This window comes from Toxoplasma gondii, chromosome III (genome assembly GCF_000006565.2).
Source record: "Toxoplasma gondii ME49 chromosome III, whole genome shotgun sequence".
Classification (NCBI taxonomy): domain Eukaryota; phylum Apicomplexa; class Conoidasida; order Eucoccidiorida; family Sarcocystidae; genus Toxoplasma; species Toxoplasma gondii.
Genome location: NC_031470.1, coordinates 304,221 through 326,655, shown reverse-complemented (window position 1 = coordinate 326,655; position 22,435 = coordinate 304,221). Strand labels below are relative to the sequence as shown.

The following is a 22,435-nucleotide window of genomic DNA, read 5'->3' as shown; positions in this document are numbered from 1 at the left end:
TCTCTTGGGACGCTACATGGTAAGTATCTGCACGCCTCGGACGATGCACAGTGCTGCCGCCGTCTTGCTCTGGCAGTTGGGATCCGTGCACATGTTAACGGGAGATACACGGCAGTTCTTTTTTCGAAGAAAGTCTCGCCTGCCTCTCATTGCTGCCGACCCAAGCGGGCCTATTACAGTGTGTGTTTTGGTCAATCGCAAGGGGTCCGAATCTCGAAGAAGTGAACGGTAGTGGATACCAGGCCTGTAAAAATGTTCACGGGGTCATATAATAGGAGCTGCTTCCGACAGTGGGAGGCACGCTGAATGCACTGTTATGAACATCATCGAGGACTCAAAATACGAAGATGAATGCTTGCTCAATCCAGGAGGCAGGTAGTAGGGCTTTACTCAGACGATGACACGTATTGCACCCCTTCATCGGGCACATCGGCGAGAGTATTCTTGAAATGCCAACGTTTCAACCTTCTGGAACACGACGCACTTTCCAGAATTAACCGCACACGACCACCCTAATTATATTGCCCAGATAACTACGTACACCCGTTTTGAAGGGCCCGGTGACCTGTAAAAAAGGTTTTCTTACTCATGTTTGCTCTTGGACTCGCTGTGCCCTGCGGCGGTGTACGGTAATCATACAGAACTTGGTTGTCTGTGACTCACGTCTGGAGTCACATTCAGAAACCGAGGTACTACGGTGTCGGCTATTATAGAGAATTTGATTGTCTGTATCTCCTGATTGGAGTCGGATTCGGTATCCGAGGTACTACAATGTCCGCAATAATACGGAACTTGATTATCTGTATCTGATGACGTGGGTCGTATCCCGTTTTTTTATCGTCGGAACTATAATGTCTTTTCATTCGATCTGAGTTATGGCGTTCTGCAGGACGCTCGTGTTTTGGCACTGTCTCGGAGGTCAGCACTCCTGCAACTGTTATGCTGCTTTCTATCGGAGCGGATTTCGCGACGAATTCATTAAATGGCTCCTCCTTCACAAAAAAGAACTACGCAAAAACTCAAGGAGGAAAGGCTATGTTCGAACCGGTACTCATCGAACCTGACATCTGCTGTACAACACACCGGGCAGGTTGCCGTCAACTCGTTTCCGGGACAGTTTGCGGTAAGTTACTTCGCGAAGAACAATTTCTTTTTCTAAGCTCAGCTCTTGATTTCCATGAACGGAGTTACATGGTAGATTATCGTCGCTCCGATGGTCTGTAGTAAGTTAACATTAAACGAACCCAGTGTGAAGTTTAAACGTGCTTTCATCGTATTGCCCTTGAATTTTCTTTACCGAGAAAGCGGTAACTTGTCATTAGCGTGGCGGAGTTTCCGGCAGCAGATGGCGGCTGGCGTGCTCCCGCTGTCCAGCGCGCCTCTACACAGACTCTGAAACGAACTACGATCAGCGGAGAAGCGAGGCACTAGAGACAGGAACCAAAGGCTCAATCCTCGAAGAAAAGGACTTCGCAATCAAAAACATGTGGAATGGGTCTTTTTGAGGGCGTTGTTCGCCTTCTTTTTCACAAGAACCGAACTTCTGATCGTGAAATGTCACCGAGGCCAACGAAATAGTGACTGTGTCCGCGCGTAACATGCACGCAACAGCGAGACAGGCAGACACACCCTCTGATGCTGAAACGTTTCGTTGTGCAGGAACCGCTTCGAGAAGAGGCACAAGTATGCTTGACTACACGTAAAATCTTAACCACTGCTAACTAAAAGTCGGTCTTTTTGAGGAGGACAGATTCCTTGACGGGAGGATGTTTCCATTCAGATTCCTAAGAGAGAAACGCTGGCCATTCGAACGCGGCTATGTTCCTAGTCGGGGCCCATACACAGTACCGTCGAAAACGTTCTGTTTTAAAACGGATCTTCCAGGGAAACACTGCTTTTTGTCTTTCTAAGGAAAAACCACTCTCCCAGTTCATAGCTAACTTTCAGAGATCCCGCGTTATTTCCGGCATTGCTGAAGTCAGCCTCCCGCTCCTGTCTCATCCGTCTTCCTTGCTCGCGCTCTGGTGTTGGCCGAACCCCCCCCGTCTCGTTTCTTCGTCGTCGTAAACCCTTTCACACGCTCTCATGTTGTCAAAGCAGCGACCGCGTCATTTCTGAAACTCCGAGACTATACCGAAGCCTCGAAGTCCGACCAAGCCACAGAAAGAACCTGGATTTTCTGTTGTCGCTCACCCGCCGCAGGCGGGCACGTCACAGAGCGTGCCTAAGAGGGAATCGTGGTCCTAAACTTGTGGCAGCTCTCTACAGCTCTTCAGTTTCGGACCGCGAACCCGTTTGCTGTTTCCGCCTTGTGTCGGAGAACTCACGTGCTCTGTCCCTGCCTCCCTCCTTCCTCTGTCGTTGCTTTGTCTTCCTCTCACTCCTCCCTAATTTGTCTTGCCTACTGAGCGTGTGAGGCATCTGTGGACGCTCGCGGCGACGTCTGGTCCGGCACCCTTTGTCGGAGCAGACGGCCGTCTTGTCTCTGTGAGTCGCAAAGGTCTCGCTTTTTCCACCATGTTCTCGGACTTTACGCACTCTTCCAACCGAAGGATCGATCTTTCTGGCGCCTCGCGTCCGGCCTTCGTCCGCGGGCGCCTTGCAGCCGGGGTCGCTGGCTCCTCCGGCGCCGCCTGTCGCTCCTCCTTGCTCGAGTTCCAGCGTCGAGAGAGGCAACTGCGAGAGCAGCATCGCAGGTCTGTGGACGCTGCCTTAAAAGTCCAGAGGTGCTGGAGATCTTCTTTCGTTCGAAGGCAAACGAAGGGGGACCACCGGCGCGCCTTCGATGCCGCTGTTGCTGGCCTCCTTGCAGGGGCGGAGGACGGCACGGGCAGCGGAGCCTCAGAGACAGGGCGCCGAACTCGATTTGAGGGGAAGAGCTGTGAAACGCATACACACGGGCAGCCTGCAGCCCGCCGTGCACTCTGCATTCAACGCGCTTTGCCGAGGCTCATCCGGCAACTTGCGTTCTTCTTCGATCCGGACGAAGATGGCCAGAGGAGGCGGAGCCCCTCGCGGAGTCAGGGGGGGCGTCAGACCCGCGAGCTGGAGGTGCCGACAGCCGGCGACGCGTCGACGCTTGCAACCGTCGGAGAAGCAGGAAACAAGTCGGACTGCGCGGCGCGGACACTCGCTCAAGAGCGGAGTTCAGGAGGGATGCAAGTCACCTTTTATGCCGGTGGAACGACGGTGTTTACCGACGACGTCGCGCGACTCGCCCTCCTGTGTGACTGGGTGCTGAATCTCGGAGAAGACCACGCGATACACGGACGGCTCTGTGGCACATGCAACGCTTCGAGGAGACAGGCGCCCTTCGACGTGGAGATGGAGGATGCAACTCGCGCATCAATCAATACCTGTCTCTTCCCTCTCGCGGCGGAAGAGCTGCGCTCAACCGAGCAGACACCTGCTCCACCTCTAACCTCGCAAGCCCCAGATTCTTCGAGTCATGCGCCTTCCACCAGAGCCTCTGCGCGAGACCGTCTGCCGCATGAGCCTCGTTTTCTTCAGCTTTTGGCCACCACAGAGTTGCGCCTCTTGCTGCAGTGCGCTGCTCTCCGCTACCGCGCTGTTCTCTTCAGCAACGAGGCTCCCGCGTCTCTGCTGCCACCCCGTTTTCTTGTTCCCCAAGCCTCAGAAGGCAGCAGGGATCGATCCCCCGCGGCCTGCGACTCGTCCGTGACTGCTGCGCCGGCAACCGTCTCTCTGTTTGGGGGCAGGGGAAGTCTTGGCACGCGGGAGATGCGCACCGAGTGGGGTTTGAAGCAGGACAAGATGACCCGGCTCCTCGGCCTAGAGAACGGAAATAGCGGGGACGAGCCCCCGCGACGAGTCGCGGGCCTCAGCGCGTTCTCATGGGTGCACTTGAGGCCTGCATGCGGCTGGAGAGGCAGCGTCCTCGCCTCGTCCCTGCGGACATTCGCGAGAACAGACGACAATGCCGCGACGAACGGGAAGAAGGAACCTGCGACTTCTGGGGGCGTAGGGGCGGGGGAGTCCGGGGGCCTGGGCGAGAGACCAAGCGCCCTTTTGGGGGGGCAAGAGAACGCGGAAGAGGGCGTGGATGTGGCCAGCAATTTGCTTGCAGGAAGGCGAAGCGTGGGTGCGTCGGATCCGCCCTTTTTCTTGCTGCCTGCGGGTCCGGAGACGCCGGAGAAAGGAGTTCAGGAGCTGTGGCACTGGATTCGAAGCGTCCGGGATATTCTTCTCGCTGTCGCCTCTGCGTCTGCATCGGGGGATTCGTTGGAGAGCGATCGAGTCGCAGAAATCCTCCCCAACTCCTCGGACGCCGGTGGGCTCTCTCGCCTGCTGCGCAGCTGGCGGGCTGTCGGCGGAGGCCCGCTAGCAGCCATGCTCGGAGACGCTCTGGCAGACGCGATGACGACTCCGGCCGAAGTCGAGGAGGGTGCGATCTGTGGCGAAGGACGAACCATTTCAGACCGACGGGAGCGGGACCTCGCTGCGGCCGTCGAAACATGGTTGTGCGTATGCAGAGCAGCAGATGGTAAGGAACGATTTAGGATCACTCTGAGCATCTGGCCACCCTCTAGGGGCCTCGGCGCTCACCGGTTTGACAGGCCTTTTCCTCTCTGGTTCGACTTTTTCTGAAATCAGTCATATCCTTTGATGAAAGGGAAGGTGTTCACTGAACTACACTAAAGATCAAAGCGGCTGAATCTCTCTCAGGAGCCAGGTCCGCTCTCTCGATCGAGTCGGTGGGGAATGTCCCTGGCCTTCGCGACGGAGTTTTGCCTATTTCTCCGCCGTTGTCAATTCAGAGTCGCTTTTTCGCTGGAGAGTGTAGTTTCAAAGTCTCTTGCCTATAGCTTGTTAAAACGCGCCATACAGCGAAGTTCTGAGTTCTGCGCTGTCGAATTTGGAAAACACCTGTCGATCTCGCGTTCACCAACAGCTACAGCGACGGCACTGTTACCTTGTCACCAGTCTTTCCTTCTTCCCTCGTAGTCGTGGCATCCACGTTTCCGTTCTATCTGATGTTCCCGCTTTTGTCTCTTGCCGCTCGTTCCTGCCCCTTTTTCGGATGCTTCGCCAGCCCGTGTCTTTTGTCCGCATTTCTTTTCTTAGTTCGTCCCTCCATCTTTCCTGTGTGCTTTTTCCGTTTTTTTAGACGTGAGCGGCGAGCTGGAGTTTCTCGTCCACCTTTTTGGCGCTCCGTGTCTGGTTCCGGTTTTCGACGCCACGGGGCCGCCTCCATCGCCTTTGTCTTCTTCCTCTCCCTCTGTTTTGACTGCCTCTCGGCTCCCGCTGCTCGCAGACGATGAGAGCGAAAAGTGGAGGCGGCGCACGCGCTTCCTGACCCTCGTTCTCGGCCGCATGCTGAGCTCCGTAGCGGGATGCGACGCGCTTCAGTCGCTTCTTCAGATGCTTCAGCTACCCCAGCTTTCCCCGAAACATCGGGGGGCTCTGCCCAAATCCACCGTTGTCACTCTTCCTTCTCGTGGAGCCCTGGGAGGCGAGCCGCCCGCGGCGAAGCAGCTTGAAGGCCAGACAGCGAGTCGTCGGCTCCGCGAGGCCGAGCAACAAATTCGCGATTTGGTGACGAAAGACGTTTCCAGGAGAGTGCGGACTGAGGCCGAGGCGGCAAACGGTCGGGAAGGCGAGTTAGTGCAGGTGAGGAAGAGTCCGCTCGTTCTCTGCTTGGCAGGGAACGCGTTAGGTCTGCTGCACAACCAGATCGAGGTCGGGGATCCAGACTCGCGCGACTGGGCGAAGAACCGAGGAGACAAAGAGGGGGGCGGCCAGGAAGACAAAGCTGCGCAGAGAACGCTGTTATGCGTTCTGTGTTGGGCTGCAACCTTTGCCCACGACGAACTGCTGCGGCAGAGCGTTTTGAGCTCCGAGGAACAACAGACAGGCGAAACACAAGGAGAAAAAGAACCCGGGATCGACGCTGCCCTCAGGCGCCAGCTGCGCCTCCTCATGACGCCCGCAGTTCTCCGTGCCCTCTTCGACTGCGCCGATGAAGACCCACCAAATCGTGAGAAAAAGGAAAAAATTCGTTGAATGTCCAACTGCAAACCGATCCACACACTCACTTTGCTCCTCTGATGTTCAAATTGAAATGCAGTGAAACATGTAAGTATATATATACGTGTATATGTATATTTGTTTATAGGCGTATAACATAGGTTTTTCCACATCCTTTCTTTTGCAGAGACCTCTCTACAATGGCTTCGTCTGCTTTTCGGCATTGGTGTCTGCGCGCATGCGTTGCCTTCTCACTGTCTGTTTACGGTAGATTTGTATGCGCGTCTGTATTGTCTCTGCACCTCGCGTTGCGTCTTTCCACCTAAGTTTTTCTGATGCCCTTTGATGGAAACGCAGTTTCCTGGGTATCCAATCCAGTACTCTGTCGTGAGCATTGAAGCGAACCACGCCCGGCGTGTCTGGGTAGGGAGTTCTTTGTTTCTTACAGTTTGGACCGTCAAATGCGGGGGCACAACGTTGTATTCGCAACCGAGTATTATGGGCGCAACTTTTTGGTCTGATCGCATTTTCCTCGACTCTTCTCGACTTTCCTAAACTGTCTGATCTTCTGCAGGGTTTCCTCCCCTTCTGCGTATCTTTTTCCCTCCCTCTCTGTGCGCATGCCCGAGTGCGGACACACGAGTAGACACAGCGCCGCAAGGCGAGGCGGGCGAAAGTCTCTCTGCACGCGAAGAGCCGTCTGAAGAAGAGTCTTCTGAGGACGAAACCGAAGACACCATGACAGCTTTCAATGCCAGTGCCGCGGACCCATCTGCAGATGGCGGCTCAGAACCTGCCATAGGTCAGTGCGCGGTCAAAAGGCTATGCTAACAAGGGTAACGAGCGTGTTCTATTTAGAGTCTACAGAGTGCGGATCTCAATCTCGCGGGAAGCTTTCTGTCTTGACTCGCTCAAAACCTCTACAGCCAGGAATATCTTTACATGCGTGTTCTTTAAGAATACATAGGAAAGATGCATTGGAGATACCTAGTTTGTATTTTGAACTCCTAGAAGTAAGACTGATAAACTATGGGGAAGTGTTTTTTCACGAAAAAGAATGTCCAATGAAGAAAATCACAACGCGTGTCAATATGCTGCAACCCCGTGTGGCCTCTCTGGGGCTCTCTCACCAACGACACCACCAAGAACCGCAAAGAAACAGCCTTTCTTTGGAACCATATTCAGTATCCTAGGCACTGTACTGTGTCTGTGTATTCGATCTGAATTATGCGGTTCCGCATTTGCGGTTCATTTGTTTTCATACTACCACTGAAATGCAGCGCCTCCACGCATACTTCCTCTCCGCTTCGTGGAGACACCTATCACGAGGTGGGGAGGGTGGGGGGCCGAAGGCGGGGTCCGGGTCTCCTTTTCCTTTACCTCGTCCTCGCGGGTTTTTCCAGGCCATCGTATTAAGCGGATTAGGCCCCGTAGTGCTTGTCCGCCTGTGTAGAAAGCCTTCACTCGAGATACTCCGTTCAATCCTCAGCGTCGTGATGGTAGCCAACTGACTTAGTCTTTGTTGATGTTTATTGACATGTTGTTGACGTAAATAGTAACGAACCACTGTTTTTTGAGATGGTGTCACTTCCAACACCGCGTCATGTGTTCGAACATTCATTCGAAAGAACCGTATTTGACAGACTTCTGTTTGGGTCTTGCAAGGTGGAAGCGTAAAACAGTGGCGCCATTCGAAGCTGTGTAGAACGCGAAGTGCAAAAGTTAAGCCTTGAGGCGCTCTGAATGCAGAATCTAATTGATCTTTCTGTGCTGCGGATTCCCCGTCTCTGTTGTTCTTGGAAGAAAGAACTTTAGCTGCAGCGTGGCTGTCCGCTCTAGTTTCCTCTCTATTTAATCAAGCCATTGCGTTCGTAGGTTCTAGGTCCAACGCAGACAAATCAGAGGAAGAGCTGCGTGCGTTTGCATTTGTCGCGAAGGAGTGAGGTGAGGCACAGGTTCGCCTTCTTCATCGGAGGGCAACTGTCGCGGGAACAAGTGGGTGAAAGGTATTTATAAAGAATACAGCAAATATGTTTTTTTGCGTTTTTCCGGGTCTGCATTTTCCGCAGGCGTCGATCGACTCATTCTGAACGCGCTAGCCATGAACACGTCTCTCTCCACTCATCTCCTCCCTGTCATCCGACACGTCGTAAGTTCTGATCTTTTCGTTTATTGTTTTCAAGGTTTTTCCCTTTACCTGATTTCGCTTTTCCAGGGGGGCTCTGAACTCAAGAAGCGCCTCGCGAGACGTTCGCTGCTGTGTTGACTGCTTTGTTGCTTTCCTGTCTACGGCTCTTGTCCTCGGCGTCTTGCTTCTTCCTGTTGGTGTGTTCTGTTTGACCTGCATTATCCTTTCCTCTCTCGCCTGCTCCTGTTTCTTCTTTTGGCTCTCCCTATCTCTCTCTCCGCATTGTCTTTGTCTGTCTGTCTCTGTCTTCCGCTGGTCGTCTTGTTCTGCAGGTCTTCTCTGGATGAATCGTTTTTGCTCTGTGTTTTGTCATTCATCCGCGTGTCTGCTTGTGTCATGTGGTCTTTTCTTCATTTCTCGCTTCCCGATTTGCACGTTGCGTCTTTCACCAGTTCGATGCGGAGTGCGGCGGCGACGTCGATCAGTTTCTTAGACGCCTGGGACCGGCGCCATTCTTCGACGCTCCTCTCGGCCAGGTGCTCCGTGCGGCTTGCACGCTTCTGCAGTATCAACTCGAGGTGGGTTGCCTCGAATGTGCAGTCCTGTCACTGAGGTCGTTTTTTTCGCTTACACGCTTGAATGCGTGTGGTGATTGGTCGCTTTCCGCGTCTGTGCGCTCCAAGGGAATGCATATATTCTCAGGATCTGGGCTTGTTTCTTGTTCGCGCTCGAGTGACGCAGTACACCAGGTCTTCCGCGGTGTGAACATTCCTTGCTCTCTACTTGTTGAGAGGCTGCGCGGGTGAGAGAGCCGCGGAGTTCGGTCCTCAGGTCAGGGCGACGAATGCCGGATGTGACTCTCCACCATCCTGGGTTGGAGTGATCTTCTTACAAGCTGCCGTTCGTCAGGCGTTGTCTATCCGCGAGTTAGTGCCAATCGAACATGTGATTGCAGGCTTTCTGTGAATTGGGTTTTGCGTTTTTGTGTTCTGGACCCCTCCCGCGATCGTTCTTCCGGCGCCTGACTGCTGCGCTCTCTTGGCAGCAGCTCCTCTCCTTCGCTATTTCTCCTTTCTTTTCCACTTTCGGGTGTATCGACGTAGATTTCCAGTTTCACTCGCTCCTGCATGGCTTCGAACCCTGTGCGTGGTCAACGCACGGAAAGGGAAGTTCGGAAGTTTTGCAGTTCTTTGCTCTCCTTCGTGCGCTTGCCGAAGTCATGGAAAACATATGGAGCCTAAACACATCAAGAAGAAATGCAATCCGATACTTGGGGAAGTTCTCAGGAAACAGAAACACGCGCCCACTTTGGTGTTCTCTCTCCGCCTCCTGCAGCTCATGTACGACTCTGAACTGGTGGAGACGTCGCGCTCTGCTCCGCTCCCTGGTTTTCGCCCGCCTGCATCTTCTTCCTCTTCGTCTTCTTCCTCTTCTTCTTTGGCGCCTCTTTCCAGCTCTCCCCTTCTGACGGCTTCGGACTTCCAGTGGTTGTCGCTGACCCTGAATAAAGTTGCGTGGAAGCTCCTCCAAGCGTGCTATACGCCGAGTGTCTCCTCACCGCCGTCGATTTCTGCCCTCAGAGCTCCCATTTCTTCTCTCTCAAATGCGTGGGCTGCTGTGGTCTCTCCCGGGGTTTCGGGCCTCGGCGCCGAGCGTCTGGGCCGCCACTCTCGGTCAGGCGAGGAACGCCGGAGGGGGCTCTCGAGGTCGCACTCTTCTTCTCTGCGTGGCGTCCTCACAACCCTCGTTCGACAGCTCTTCGACCGTAACAGTCGCCTCCATTTCCTCCCAGAAACGTCCTGGATTCTCCCCGACACGATGTACCTTTTGAAGAGCAAGGCTCTGCTCCACCAGCAGGAGCGCCTCGCCCAGCTCGACGCCTCTTTCGCCCCACCACCCCGCGCAGAAGAGGCAGCCACAGAGGGCTTGGAGAGAGTTGCAAACACAGGAGTGAAGCACGCCGAAAAAATACTCGCTGCCCTCCTCACAGAGCTTCCCCATACAATGGCCTTTGAAGACCGAGTCCTCGTAAGTGTCCGGAAATCAAGAAACGGACTGAAAAACTGACAGACAGAGAGAGATGGAGAGAGATAGATTGATGGGGTAGAGAGAGGGAGACAGAAAGGGACATACTGAGATAGGTGGGAAGATAGAAGGAGAGGGACAGATAGAAAGCGAGATGCTACCTTCGCGTGTTTCTTTTGTCACTAGACGGTTTTTTCATTCGTCTGTGTCTCGTAGTGTGGTGTGTTTCTCTTCTGTATTTGCGGCAGTTCGTTTTCTTTCGTTCTGTCGATCTTTTTATCCTCGCAAGGTGCTGAAGGGTCTTTGCTGAGGCTGCGAGCACGCGCTTCCAGAGCATTTCTGGCTGGAAAGGCACGTCGAGTCTTTGTATGCTTTCTCTCGTTTTCCCTGCAAGCCCCATTATCGGACGCTCGTTTCCATGGTCACATGTCTGTCTTTTTTTTCAGGTTTTTTACGACAAAATCAACGCGGACCGCCTCCGATTCAGAGACGCCTTTCACCAGATGCCTTTTGATCGCAGCCTCCACGAGATCAGACGAGGCTACATCGGTACGCTCGCGAGTCGCATGCATGCCGTCGGCGCCTCGGTAAACGAATTGTGAATTACGCGTGCACGGCGAAGTTCAGGTCTCCAAATCATTCAAATGAAGAGGCCGTGAGAAAGAGGCGTCTTCACGAAGGCTTTTTCTCTCGAGTCCTCCACTCGGGGGGGGGACACTCAGTTTTTCCATATATACTACTTTTGTGATATCAGGCTGGTTTAGTAAGTCACAGAGTAGTTGTGAGGATAGCGTCTAACATCTGTAACCGATTCTCAACTTAGATGCAGAGATGGGCATAATTAATTGTTGTGCGGTTTAGACGTACTTGACGTCTCAGTTGCTGATCGGCTGTCACGAAATTCAAAGAAGACATGGAGGAAGTGCCTCCAGTCCACAGGAGAGGAATGGCGTGTTTCTGACTCTAGACTGGAACCCAAGAATAGAATATACCACCATCGAGTCTCAGCAGGCTTCTTGTTTGATTCGAGGTGGCCTGAGTTATGGTCTGACGGAGGGGGGGCCGGAGCCGCGGCGCCTTTCGGTGGCTGGTGGCTTTCAGGCACGGAAAGACAAGATGAGGGCTGGGCCGTCTTGCTTCAGAGATTCCGCACAACAGATTTTCTGACCCGAATCAAGCGACTCTGTAGAGACGCCACCTTTGCGTATAGACGTTGACACGTCGGAGAGTGTGCTTCTCATTTGGAGAGATGCAGATGTCTGCATGCAGTCGTTCTCAAAGTAGGGACGGAGAATATCTTTTGCAGGAGGACACCGGCTGAACACACGCAGGTTTCGTAGGGCGAACTAGACATCGTTTGCTCTCTACCGTTCTTTACGTTTGTGCTGGTGGCAGAGTGTCTGTGTGGTGAGTGAGTTTACTACTCTTCAACTTCCTTCAACTTTCAGCCACTTGACTGCTCACGTGGGTGCGGCAGTTTTGGCGTGTCTGTCATAAATGCGGAATCCTTTTGCAGTTGAGGATGGCCTCTTTGCGCTTGGATATGCCGACGGTAAGGGAAATGAAGGAGACGCCATTCGCCTTTTGTTCGGGTCTGGCCTTTCAGAAATGATCGGTTGGCATGCAGTCCGCTGATATACACTGACAAAAAATGCGTCTCGGTTTCCAGGAGAGACAGGGATGTGGTTGTCGACTTCTGAGTTCATCTTTATCTACATAGGCATGTGCGTCCGCGAATCACTGCGGTGAAAGATACCCGCACACGTATACTTGCATATCTGTATCAAGTTATTTAGACGCGAACACGCTGACCGGACCCTAGAACAGTGTGCGCGTGAATAGATGCGCGTGGATCGTTCGATATTAACATAGGTAAATACGGGCATAAATTTGTATGTGCTCACAGCACCCGTGTCTATCTAATCATATATATACATACATTTGCGTATATATCTATGCGTGAAAATAAATACGTATGCCTGTACACATGTATACATATAGAGAGGGCATTCGAATCAAAGGCTTCATGTATCAGTGTAAAGCATTCGTTCAAGCACGGACATGTGGCGCATCTGTTTCAGGCTGAACTGCTAGTATTTACCGGCCTTTGCGGAGCGTGTCTGCAGAGTAGAAGGTGTGCGACGCCTTTGGACGTAGGAGAATCCAAAAGATGATATGGTGATAGTTGTACAGCCTGGAATCAAACGTTGGTCTTTCAGTGGAGTTCGATTTGTCTTTCTTCCAGAGCACGACCTCAAGGGTTTTTTTCGAATTCAGTTCATAACGGGCGAGGGCGTCCCCGAAGAAGGCATCGACGGCGGCGGACTCTTCAAGGAGTTTCTCGTGAGTATTCACAACGATTGTTCGGGGATTTCTGCTGCATCCTACGTTACATGCAATGTTAAAAATTCTTGGCATACCTTTTGCGCATGCAAGACACATGGTGTTTCCACGGCTATCGATGACGAGTGTGCGGATTTGTGTGAAGCACACAGGGGCTGGTTTTTTCTGCATTCTTTTGGGGTGTTAAAGGAATTCCAGCCGACACCGAATGGCTGCCTTTTGTCCTGGCCATACGCTAAACTCCACCAGAGGGAGTGTGTAGGGCTTCAGAAAACGAGACACGATACGCCTGCCTCAAGGAGACAGCCGGGACTGGACATGCGGAAAAACCAAATCGTTGCGTTTTTGTTGAGGACACGCTGAGTTGATGCCTCGGAAACGAGTGGCGAGAACTGCGTCTGTTGGGTCCGCTTTTGCGTTTGCGTGTCTTTGGAAACGATGCACAGGTGCTCTTGTCTCGAAAGGTCTTTGATCCCGACTACGGACTCTTCAAGGTAGGGGCGCTCCCAGTGAAAAATGCAGGAGTCCTAAGCTGCTCCGACTGTAAGTAATACTGGTGCTGCTTCGGTTTCTCACGGTCTTCCGCAATGCGGCCTAAAATCTCTTTTATTGCCTTTCTCTATCCGGGGGAAGAAAGGATTCCTCCAGTTGCTGACGACGACCTCAGCGTTTGTCGGGTTGTCTAAAATCCCACAGCCGGCTGGACGAGATGTCAAGTTAAACACCGTTCAAACGACAAATGGACGCATATGTATCTGTGTGTCGCAAAGTTTAAATCAGTCTGTTCGACTTTGTCGACCTTGGTACGGAAGAAATACAATCTTAAAAAGTAAATCCGGTGGCCTGCGTGCACAGGGGGCTTCGGAATATCGGTGCGAGGCTCGTCTGTAGGTCCGGAAATTCTGAAAGCGTGCATCGCCAGGCAGAGAGACACACTGGGTGGAGACAGAAGATTTCCCTTGTGAAGCGATGATAGAGACCTTCGATCTCATTCAAAGAGTGCTATGCTTTTGTTTCCGTTACAGGCATCGTCGGACAACTCTCTGTATCCGAACCCAAGTGTTCACCTCGCACATACACATCCTACGGCACTTTACAATGCTCTTGGTAAAGTCGTTGGCAAGGTAGGCAATATTGACGTCATCGCACGAGGTTGCGAGCTGCTCACGTGTCCCCTGCGTTCACTTGCAATTTCATGGCGCTCGAAAGGTGAGTGTTTCGTACAGAGTTGTGGCGTTGTGAAGTGTGGTATTTCCAGGAATAAGAGCGGAATGTTTTTATTAGTGAAAAAGTCGTTGGCAAGGCCGTCAATCTTAGCGGCGCGTTCGATTTCATCTATCGATCTCCAGGGAGATTTGCTTCTCACCCTCCTTCCAGCTGCTAAGCTGGTGCTGGGCCAACACTCCGATCCGTTGACACCTAGCAGACATACCTTCTGTACAAGTATCGTGATATTCACTTTGGCAGTCGCCTTTGATGGTTGCCTGTACAGCTGCGTCAAAAACGCGGTCACTCGCAGAGAGACAACTGTGTCTGCAGCGTGAGAAGGCCATGTCCAGAATCCTGGACTGTCTGTCTAAGGTGGTGAGAGACGAAGCTCACCACGGTTGCTCGTGAGAGTACAACGGGGCCTTAGATTGCACGTGCGATGGATCGATAAATCTTGAGTGACTGCTTACTATCCGCTATTTGTCGATCAAACAAGCGAATTTGATAAGTTCCATGAAATCTATGTGAAGCACGAGGCTTGGCAGGACTACTGCAAGTGCATGATATGCAGTACCAAGGACATGTTTTTTTGAAGCCATGAGATGGTTTGCCGAGGTCAGACAGACGCATTTACGTGGATGTGCCGCGCGTTTGCCGGTCTGGTGTCGGCGCGTTCAGGCGATATACGAAAAAATTCTCATTGAGCCGCAGCTGAATCGCGTCTTTTTGAATTTGCTCCTCGGAAGGCCTAACCAAGTGGACGACGTCCAAGCACTTGATCCAGTTGTCCACAAAAACCTGCTGTTTCTGAAACACTACACCGACAACGTCCAAAACCTTGCCCTCTCCTTCAGCGCCACGTTGGGCGACTTTGGCAGCAACGAGGAAGAAGATCTAATTCCAAACGGAAGAACCATTCCTGTTACCAAGTACGCAGGTGCCCGCGGATGAATACGACAGATACAGAACTGTGTAGTTCCGTCTCTGCGTTCACGCTTCATGAGCCTCCCCAACGTTCACAAGGGTGGAACTCAATCGAATAAAAAGAGACGCGTTAGTTCCTGTGGAAGTGGCTTCCGAACCCTAGTGTAGACTGGCGCAAAGCAGTGAGGCTTGGCTGGAGCGTGAGCGCCAGGTCATCGTGAACGCTGAATCCCTGAGCGTGTCCGAGTTTCATGCTAATCGCTCCTGTTCCTTGAAACACATTGTCCTTCTCGCCGTCAGTATGATTTCAGAGTACCAGAAGTCATCTTTCTACGCGTAATGTCTGAATTACTGTGACAACGTGTTGACAGCGAGAGCAAAAGCGCAATTAGTGGTCACAGTGGAGGCGCGCTGCGTCTGATTCCTTGGATGTCTATACAGCGACTCGAAACTGCGGTACATCCAGGCCGTCGCGCACTTCAAATGCACGAAGCAGATTGCCAAACAGACGCAAGCTTTCCTCAATGGCCTGTCCCAGGTGATTCCTCTCAAGTGGCTGAAGATGTTTAGCCCCGCAGAGCTTCAGCTGTTGATCTCGGGCAGCCCGCTAGGTAAGACGGGGAAGTGCGGGAGAAAGATGTATGGCTGGACGCGAGGTAGAAAATCAAAGTTCAGTCGGGAAGTTAGCATCTAACGTACATACCCGAGCATCGACTTAGATGAGCAGAGGGACATAACTAAGCTGTGTACGGTTTGTGCCTGCCTGACTCGCGGGTGCAGCAAACAGGCTTCTTTCCATATCTGGAATGCGGATCTCCAGTAACCGAGCCGGCTTTACGCACAGCGGTCCCGACTATCGCTGTGGAACGGACAACAACATACCTTCGCATGTTGTGTGGCACCTCTACAGTGGCTTGTCTTTGTCACGGGAGAAATGTTTTTGGGAGTGCATGTTTCCGGTGGAGGGGCATATCCAATGCCGTAAAGGATGACAGTCACTGAAGCGAGTCCTGTCTAGAGATTCTTCCCGCCAGGTTTCGATGTGGCGGACTTGCGAGCGCATGCGAACTTCACCGGAGGGTTCGAAGCCTCCTCGCCGACCATATGTTGGTTGTGGGATACTCTGGTAGGTATTGAAAGTAGTTGAACTAATTCTAAAAACAATGTGACGAAAGGCATACACGCACAGCTAGATCGCTGCTATATTTCGTCAAGCACTTTCACTGGTAGCCTCTTTCTGTAATGGTCCTGAAGCAAAAGGAGAGTTATTTCCACGTGTGCTAGAATGGCATGAAGTAGGATAGTGGCCGAATAGGGAACGTCATTTTCTGTTTTCCGAGCAGTTTCATGTTCCGCGGCACAGGAAGTCGGATTCAACTGTCGGGGGATTTGGGAATACAAGGAGATAAAACAAAGGATGCTGATCTTTTGGGGCTTGAGGAAGCGGCTCCTCGTTACGTTCATGAGAAGAAGTCTACTCTACACCTGTTGTTTCGTTTACACATGAACGGTAGGACTCTTGATTCTGGCATCTTAGTCGATTTGAACAAGTCGTAGGCTTTCGAGCGTCGTTTCTGTGTTCCCGACATCGCGGATAAACAGTGGTTACAGCGGTCCGTCGACCGAGCACGTAGGCATGGCCTGTCTTCCCATGCAAATTGCTTTCTGGGGAAAGAGAAGGCGGCGGCTACCAACTCTAATGTCACTTCGAGGTGCTGCTCCTCTTTGGTCAGGAGGAAATGAGTAGCGAGGAGCGGTCCAAGTTCCTCATGTTCGTCACGTCTTGCTCGCGGCCACCTCTCTTGGGATTCCGCAATCTCCATCCTTCCTTCACAGTCCACAGAGTTCCAGAACGACACCGTCTGCCAACGAGCAGCACATGTGTGAACCTGCTCAAACTTCCACCCTATGAATCGAAAGAGGTTCTGAGAGAGCGGCTAATGGAAGCTATCGAAGGCGCGGAGGGTTTCGGGTTGTCATAAAGATAATTGCGTCGAGGATGTCGAATTGAAACGATACAAGGGCTTCTTTGTCCGAAGCTGCGGTACTCGCGTCCTTCCCTTCTGTGTTTAAACATTTGTATTAATGTAGAGCTGCGCGCTTGCCGTTCGGGCTTGTAACGGAGCAGGCGTTTTAGTTTTCAGTGTCACCGTGCTACGGCACTTGGCGGCCCGTGCTGGTTTTCGGGGAGAAGGAGAATAAATGAGCGGCCCTTTTGGATAGAGTGATACGTGTGAGTTATGTGTCTGCGGAATAGAGGAAGTCTTCCTTTCTCCCTTTTTGCCGCGTGTCATGTGACGATCTAATTAAGCGCTGCGCTTCAGTTTCGCGGTCGTCTGTTAGTCAGGCAACTTCCTCCGGAGTGCTATCAATTTCACGAACCAGGAATGCTGGGAAGCTGTCACGTAAGGTTACGCGAAATATTTCCATAGAAAAGTGATTTTTCCTTGTACACAGCCGCAACTACAGAAGCCGCCAACGCGCGAAAGGTCGCCTGCAGTGTACCGACTGACGGAGGCTACAGGCTTCATTTATCGTACCACATCAGAAAGCCTTGGGATGTTGCATTGTTGCTTCTTAACGGAAACAGACGCTCTCATGTTGCATTCAAACAAAACCAACCCAAATCTGCTGCGACTGTGCGACAGTCTTGCGCGGACGAGAATGCCGTGCGCTTAAGACGCTAGAGTCAAATAAGGAGGGGAGCCTGTGATAATACTACCTTAATGTGAGAAACAAAAAAAACAAATCTTCGAGCAGTGGGCGCGCTGTTAGAATGTTTGCTTTCCCGAGTCAACATTCACAGTTTGCACTGCAAGCACCGAAACGTGTTTATGAAAGACTCATTCCTGAACATAAGCTTTTCACAACATGCAGTCAACCGCTACATTTCCGTGAGACCAAAGGTTTTGTGTGTTTCTTGCCACAAGTCAATGGCAACAGAACAATATATAGAGACTCAGCAGGCTGCGCTCTTCAGCATTCTTACCGTTGCGTTGCTCTGCTAACAGCAGTCGAAAAAACACTGCGTAGAGCATGCGCTGCTAGCTCTTCTACTCCCGGGCCTGGGTTGAACGCAAACGGCGTGAACCTCATCGACGGAAGGAAATTTTTGCATCGACAAGTTGATCAGCTGCGCTTGGGTTGAAACGGGCATGTCAAGAAAGCCAGCGTTTCCCGGCATGCGTCCGTCATTTTATGAAACCCTTACCCTTCTAGGTAAGGGTGCGCAAACCGTTTGTGCCGAGGGCGAGTACGCGAACAAACGCAAGGGTAATCCAACAGAAGAGAAATGCGCTTTTTGTGAACCTGTGCTGATCTGGTGTCAGTGTTCTCTTTTTGGTGTTCCTGACGGTTGAAAGGATGGCTGTCTGGTGTGCGAATCGAGTTTCGGAGGCGGCGACAACACTCGCCTAACTTCGATTTGCTGCGCACATCGATGCACAATCGAGAGAGACGGCCGCAGTCCCTTCTTAGAAATTGAATATTACTTTGCTTCAACAAACAAGTAAAGCTGGATGATGTCTTTTGGTGCTTAGAGACACAATGTTAGCTCCGGCTTCTTCGTCTTCACCTGCCTGCGGCAGGCTCGCCGGCATTCCTGAGTAATGTGTGTGGCTCTGCACAGTAACCGGTTCAAGTAACCGAACGTGCACATATATTAAATAGTTTTGTACGCCCGCCAAAGGCTTCGTTTTCGGGGGTGTTTCTGCCTCCATCTGACTCCGAAATTAACTGATGCGGGTATGGGGAAGTGGAACAAGGTTGGAAGTGCGCTGGGTTAGTGAGCCTGAGGAACGTGCATCGTCTGCTTCGCTATGTGGTTTGGCGTTTAGATGTGTGTTTGCCTCCAAAAGGGTGCGTCTGTGTCTTGGAAAAGTCAACAAGAGACGACGTGAGGAAAAATCCTTGCGTGTCTCTTTTTTATATCGAAGATGGAGGCCGCCCAGAGCAGCGTGTTTCAACAGTGCCACCGGGGTGGCGAGAACAGAACGCACACCTGTGTGCTCGTCGCCGCCTTTGCTCTGCTAGCGCACTGCGTACTGTCAGATGCTTTTCGAACTCACATGCCCTCGTCTGCATCCGTTCAGGAGGAGCGGATGTCGCCTGAATCCCAGGAGGGGGGCGCCGGAGGTGACTTCAACGGGAGCCGTCGTGGTACTAACTCTTCCATGGGATGGCCATCTAGCCCCGACGCGACGGCTAATCTCACATCAGGCTCACTGGATGACAGGCCTTTTGACGAGGATGCCCAGGCGGGGGACGCTGTTGTTGACGATGGTGGACGCTCCTTTTCGCGTTCTGATGCAGAAAGTCTCTCAGCCGACACGCCAGTCTTGAGTTCGGCTGCCAGTGCCTACACAGCAGACGTTCCCTCAGTCAAAGGCCTTCATCCAGCTGGTCCCTATGCCACGGATGTTTTTGTGACTCCAGATCCGATACAGGAGTATATCAGGAGCCCGTCAGGCCCGCATGTCTCTGTCAACAAGACAGTTGCAGTTTCAGGAGTCTCGATGTCGACTGCTTCGGAAAAGGGAGCTTTGCAAGTTCCCCCGAGACCAACAGATTCGCCTCTTCCCTTCGCTTCTGCTGAACAAAAACGTGAGATGTCCACAACCCCGGCTACACACAAAGAACCTGACACGCAAGTGGCCCTAAACAGTGGTACAGTTGCGGATTCGTCGAGAAACGAGAAAGGAGCGAGCGAATTCTTGGTGCGTGTTTCTTCAGGCGTAGACTCAGGGCCTTTGTCTTCACAGATTCATCTTCACGGGGGGCTGTCGGATCAGAAGAGACTGAAGGACGAGTCGTGGACGGGCAAGCAACTGCCAGAGGCGCTGTCGACTTCTGAAGCAAATGCCACTCCGTCAGAAGGTCCCGGCGCACGTGTCGAGACACAGCACGGCTCTACACGCACGGGTAAACGCCAAAGAGAGGTGTTATGCCATTGTGGGGCTTTCCCATGGGTACTTGTCGCCAGAGAGGAGCACACTGGGACGAAAACTGACCACGGATATGCATTTGCTATAGTAGTGAGTCTAGTCAAGTGAAGTTGAGCACTCCGGTGCCGACTTTTAACGTGAGGAGACCAACACGCAACATGCTGGGGACACGTTGACCGACTTGTTGATCTCTAGAACGCAAGTGGGAAACGGCACCAATTTGGTGGAAACGTTCGTAAATACCTGGTTCGTGGCCGGATTTTTTCCGGCTTCGCTGGGACGCCTGCTGACTGCCGTCATAATATTTGGGTCGTCGCCTTGCTCGGAATCTATCCTGGCATTCTTCGGTCGTCGCGTGTGCTGTCATGTTCCAGAGAATACCGATTCGCAAGCGACACGTGATGAGCCGTATTACCTGCCACCATCGGTGAGCGGTGAAACGAGACACTATGTCAAGCTGTGGGCCATTCTAGCAGACTTCGCCGCGATGGCTCTCCTGATCGCCAGCATCCCCATCGTTCTCAGCTTGGTACGTGGAAAAGCGGTGATGTCGATTTTTTGGTCAATACAGCGTATTTTTCTGTACTTGTGGTCGGTTACTTACAAACGGGTGTGTGTATGACTGCTTACTTGCTCCTCTGAGGACATACTTCAACACCAGCCCCTCTAAGATCGTCTGTTACGTTTCTCTTCAAGGGTCGATATGGACCAGTGGATATGGTCGGTTGAAATTGACGCACAGGAGATGTGTGCTTTATTTCTTCTAGATGTTCTTTTCGCGGTAAGACACTTGTAGCGTTTGGCCACATAACCACTCATTTGTTTCACGAATACAACTGGGTTGAAGGGTTCAAACATATGCCGTTTCGGTGCGCAGTTTCATGGAGGAAACTGGAACGATTGACGTGACGCTTTCTTGGTACTTCCGTTCGTGGGCGTTTAAACTCGGACACATGCGACAGTGTTGGTGTTTGTGCCTTTGTCGATATTGTGTGCTTGCGTGTCCGTAGGCTCGGGGAAGAGGCTGGAAGTTCTGGAAAGAGGAGGATATGGCGTTTGAAGGGACACGTCAAGGTGAGGGATTGTCCATTGTTACGATGGACGTGTACGCGACGCACACTTGTGGTGACGGCCAACCGATGACGTCAAATGCCTCTTGTTACACCGGGGTCCCGTCCTGCTAACCGGACAAAAACCTAGTAGCTACATGGGTTGTTTTTACCACATAGCGCATTTTTCTCTGCACAAAAGATATACGATACAGGAGCGGGCAAGTCAAACCGAGTATACAGACGCATTATAGTTCGTAGGATACTGAGTATGACTCCAGTTTTGAGATAGAGACAACCACATTCCGTTCTTCAAGTATTCCCCGGACACCCTTACATACCATCATACTTAATACACTTAAGATGACTGTAATGAAAACCACAATGGACCTTGGAACCGGAAACCTTCCTCAACATCTAAACCAGTCACTTCGCATATTCTAGTCAGCAGTACACATTATTCCGAAACGTGTTCTGGCCTGTATACTCGTACTTCCTCTGCAAACTCTATCTCAACGCTTGAATAGCGGCAGCCGAGTGACAATGCATGTGGTCACCTCGAGTTCGCATTCACTCACCGACTTATTTCCGTGTGGGTGTTAGCACTTGTAACCTGGTCATCCCTGGGGTTGTCAAGTCGTCCAGAAAATAACGCTTTCATTATAAGTACATCGTTATGTTTTTTGTTGTGTGTCGTCTTACGTCAGAGTTAATATTTATATGTAGGTGAGGTGTTTATTTGTACAGAGATAAGATCTCAATCTTCTCGAGTGATCATAGGTGTCTACAGTAGCTGTAATCGGTGCTGACAGCGGTTTGTCGGGCATGTAACGTGAAACAAGAGTAGGCTTAGCCACAATTATTTGCTGTGGTGTATGATTCGACTGAAGGTGCCGAAGTCGTCGGTTTTGTTTTATTTTGCAGGCTCAAGAGATACGGCGATAGGGATACCAGGTTTTGACGACATATCGCCTGGAACCAACCGCAGGGGCTGTTACGGTCGCGAGCGATCGCGCTACTTCCCTGTTTGAGTCTCTCTTTTGAGACGGGGAACATGCATTTGACTTAGTATGCAAATGAGCAGGTGTTCGTGTGACTGTGGATGTTGCTATTTTTAATTATTTTTCTGCGGATCCATTTAAAGCTGCTACCCCTTTCGTGTAGTCCCCTCGGAAACCACGGGTGATGAAGTCAGTGTTTTTTTAGGCACCGTAGAGTTCACCTTCTTCGAAGTACTATGATTTCCGCGAATGACAGAATTGCCTCTAGATCGGGATGATGGGTCACAAAACTGCGACAGGGTATGGCAGAAATACCCGCCGGTAGGGCAGAATGGCCGTCCACGGGGCAGATCGGACGTTGGGGTTTACATCCTCCGAATCAAAACCGAAGACGCCACTGGGGGGTGCGGCCTACAGGGATGCCCCCCCTTGGTACTATAATGTCTCTGTTTATTCGACTTGATTATACAGTTCTGGATCATGGATCATTTGTACAGAGACAATATCTACTTATAACGTGATAATTAAAATACATGGTCTAGCTGCCGTCGGTGATCCTCGCATCCTCTGCTTGGTGCAAGCACCAACCGCACTACATGTATATATATATATATATATATATGACGTTCAGTATGATTCTAATGTATCTACAAGGACAGAATTATCCGTGCACTGACTTCTTTTACTGACCCGCGACTTCAAAGGTAGCTGCAATCGGCGTAGTACTTTGCCGCTCCACTTCACGCAGGATCACCGTTCTTCGAGGCGGCTCTTCAGCCAGCCACGCTCGTTAAAGACGCGCGTTTGGACGTCGGCGAAGTGCCG

General features: G+C 51.8%; 2 protein-coding genes across 2 annotated transcripts; both read left to right on the top strand.

Moving 5' to 3' along the window:
* The first annotated feature begins 1,664 nt into the window (after positions 1-1,664).
* Positions 1,665-17,250, top strand: TGME49_275630 (HECT-domain (ubiquitin-transferase) domain-containing protein). The gene is made up of 15 exons (XM_018781729.1): positions 1,665-4,504; positions 5,129-5,998; positions 6,563-6,790; positions 8,058-8,137; positions 8,569-8,694; positions 9,452-10,144; positions 10,588-10,690; positions 11,658-11,693; positions 12,387-12,484; positions 12,931-12,978; positions 13,510-13,608; positions 14,372-14,622; positions 15,059-15,228; positions 15,652-15,743; positions 16,351-17,250. Exons 1-15 carry the CDS (start codon positions 2,518-2,520, stop codon positions 16,597-16,599), a joined length of 5,130 nt encoding a protein of 1,709 aa, XP_018638225.1. The 5' UTR covers positions 1,665-2,517; the 3' UTR covers positions 16,600-17,250.
* A 377-nt stretch (positions 17,251-17,627) lies between these two features.
* On the top strand, positions 17,628-22,346 carry TGME49_275640 (hypothetical protein). Its single transcript, XM_018781730.1, has 4 exons — positions 17,628-19,537; positions 19,935-20,089; positions 20,571-20,634; positions 21,534-22,346. The coding sequence occupies exons 1-4, from the start codon at positions 18,553-18,555 to the stop codon at positions 21,638-21,640; spliced, it is 1,311 nt and encodes a 436-aa protein (XP_018638226.1). The 5' UTR covers positions 17,628-18,552; the 3' UTR covers positions 21,641-22,346.
* The last annotated feature ends 89 nt before the right edge of the window (positions 22,347-22,435 follow it).

What these genes read in the sequence shown, in the direction of transcription:
- TGME49_275630 (XM_018781729.1), top strand. Translation starts at nt 2,518, where the DNA reads ATGTTCTCGGACTTTACGCACTCTTCCAACCGAAGGATCGATCTTTCT. An exon ending in CGTATGCAGAGCAGCAGATG is followed by an intron (nt 4,505 to 5,128) that starts GTAAGGAACGAT and finishes CCGTTTTTTTAG; the next exon opens with ACGTGAGCGGCGAGCTGGAG. An exon ending in TCCCTGTCATCCGACACGTC is followed by an intron (nt 8,138 to 8,568) that starts GTAAGTTCTGAT and finishes GTCTTTCACCAG; the next exon opens with TTCGATGCGGAGTGCGGCGG.
- TGME49_275640 (XM_018781730.1), top strand. Translation starts at nt 18,553, where the DNA reads ATGGAGGCCGCCCAGAGCAGCGTGTTTCAACAGTGCCACCGGGGTGGC. An exon ending in GCACGGCTCTACACGCACGG is followed by an intron (nt 19,538 to 19,934) that starts GTAAACGCCAAA and finishes GTCATGTTCCAG; the next exon opens with AGAATACCGATTCGCAAGCG. An exon ending in TCCCCATCGTTCTCAGCTTG is followed by an intron (nt 20,090 to 20,570) that starts GTACGTGGAAAA and finishes GCGTGTCCGTAG; the next exon opens with GCTCGGGGAAGAGGCTGGAA.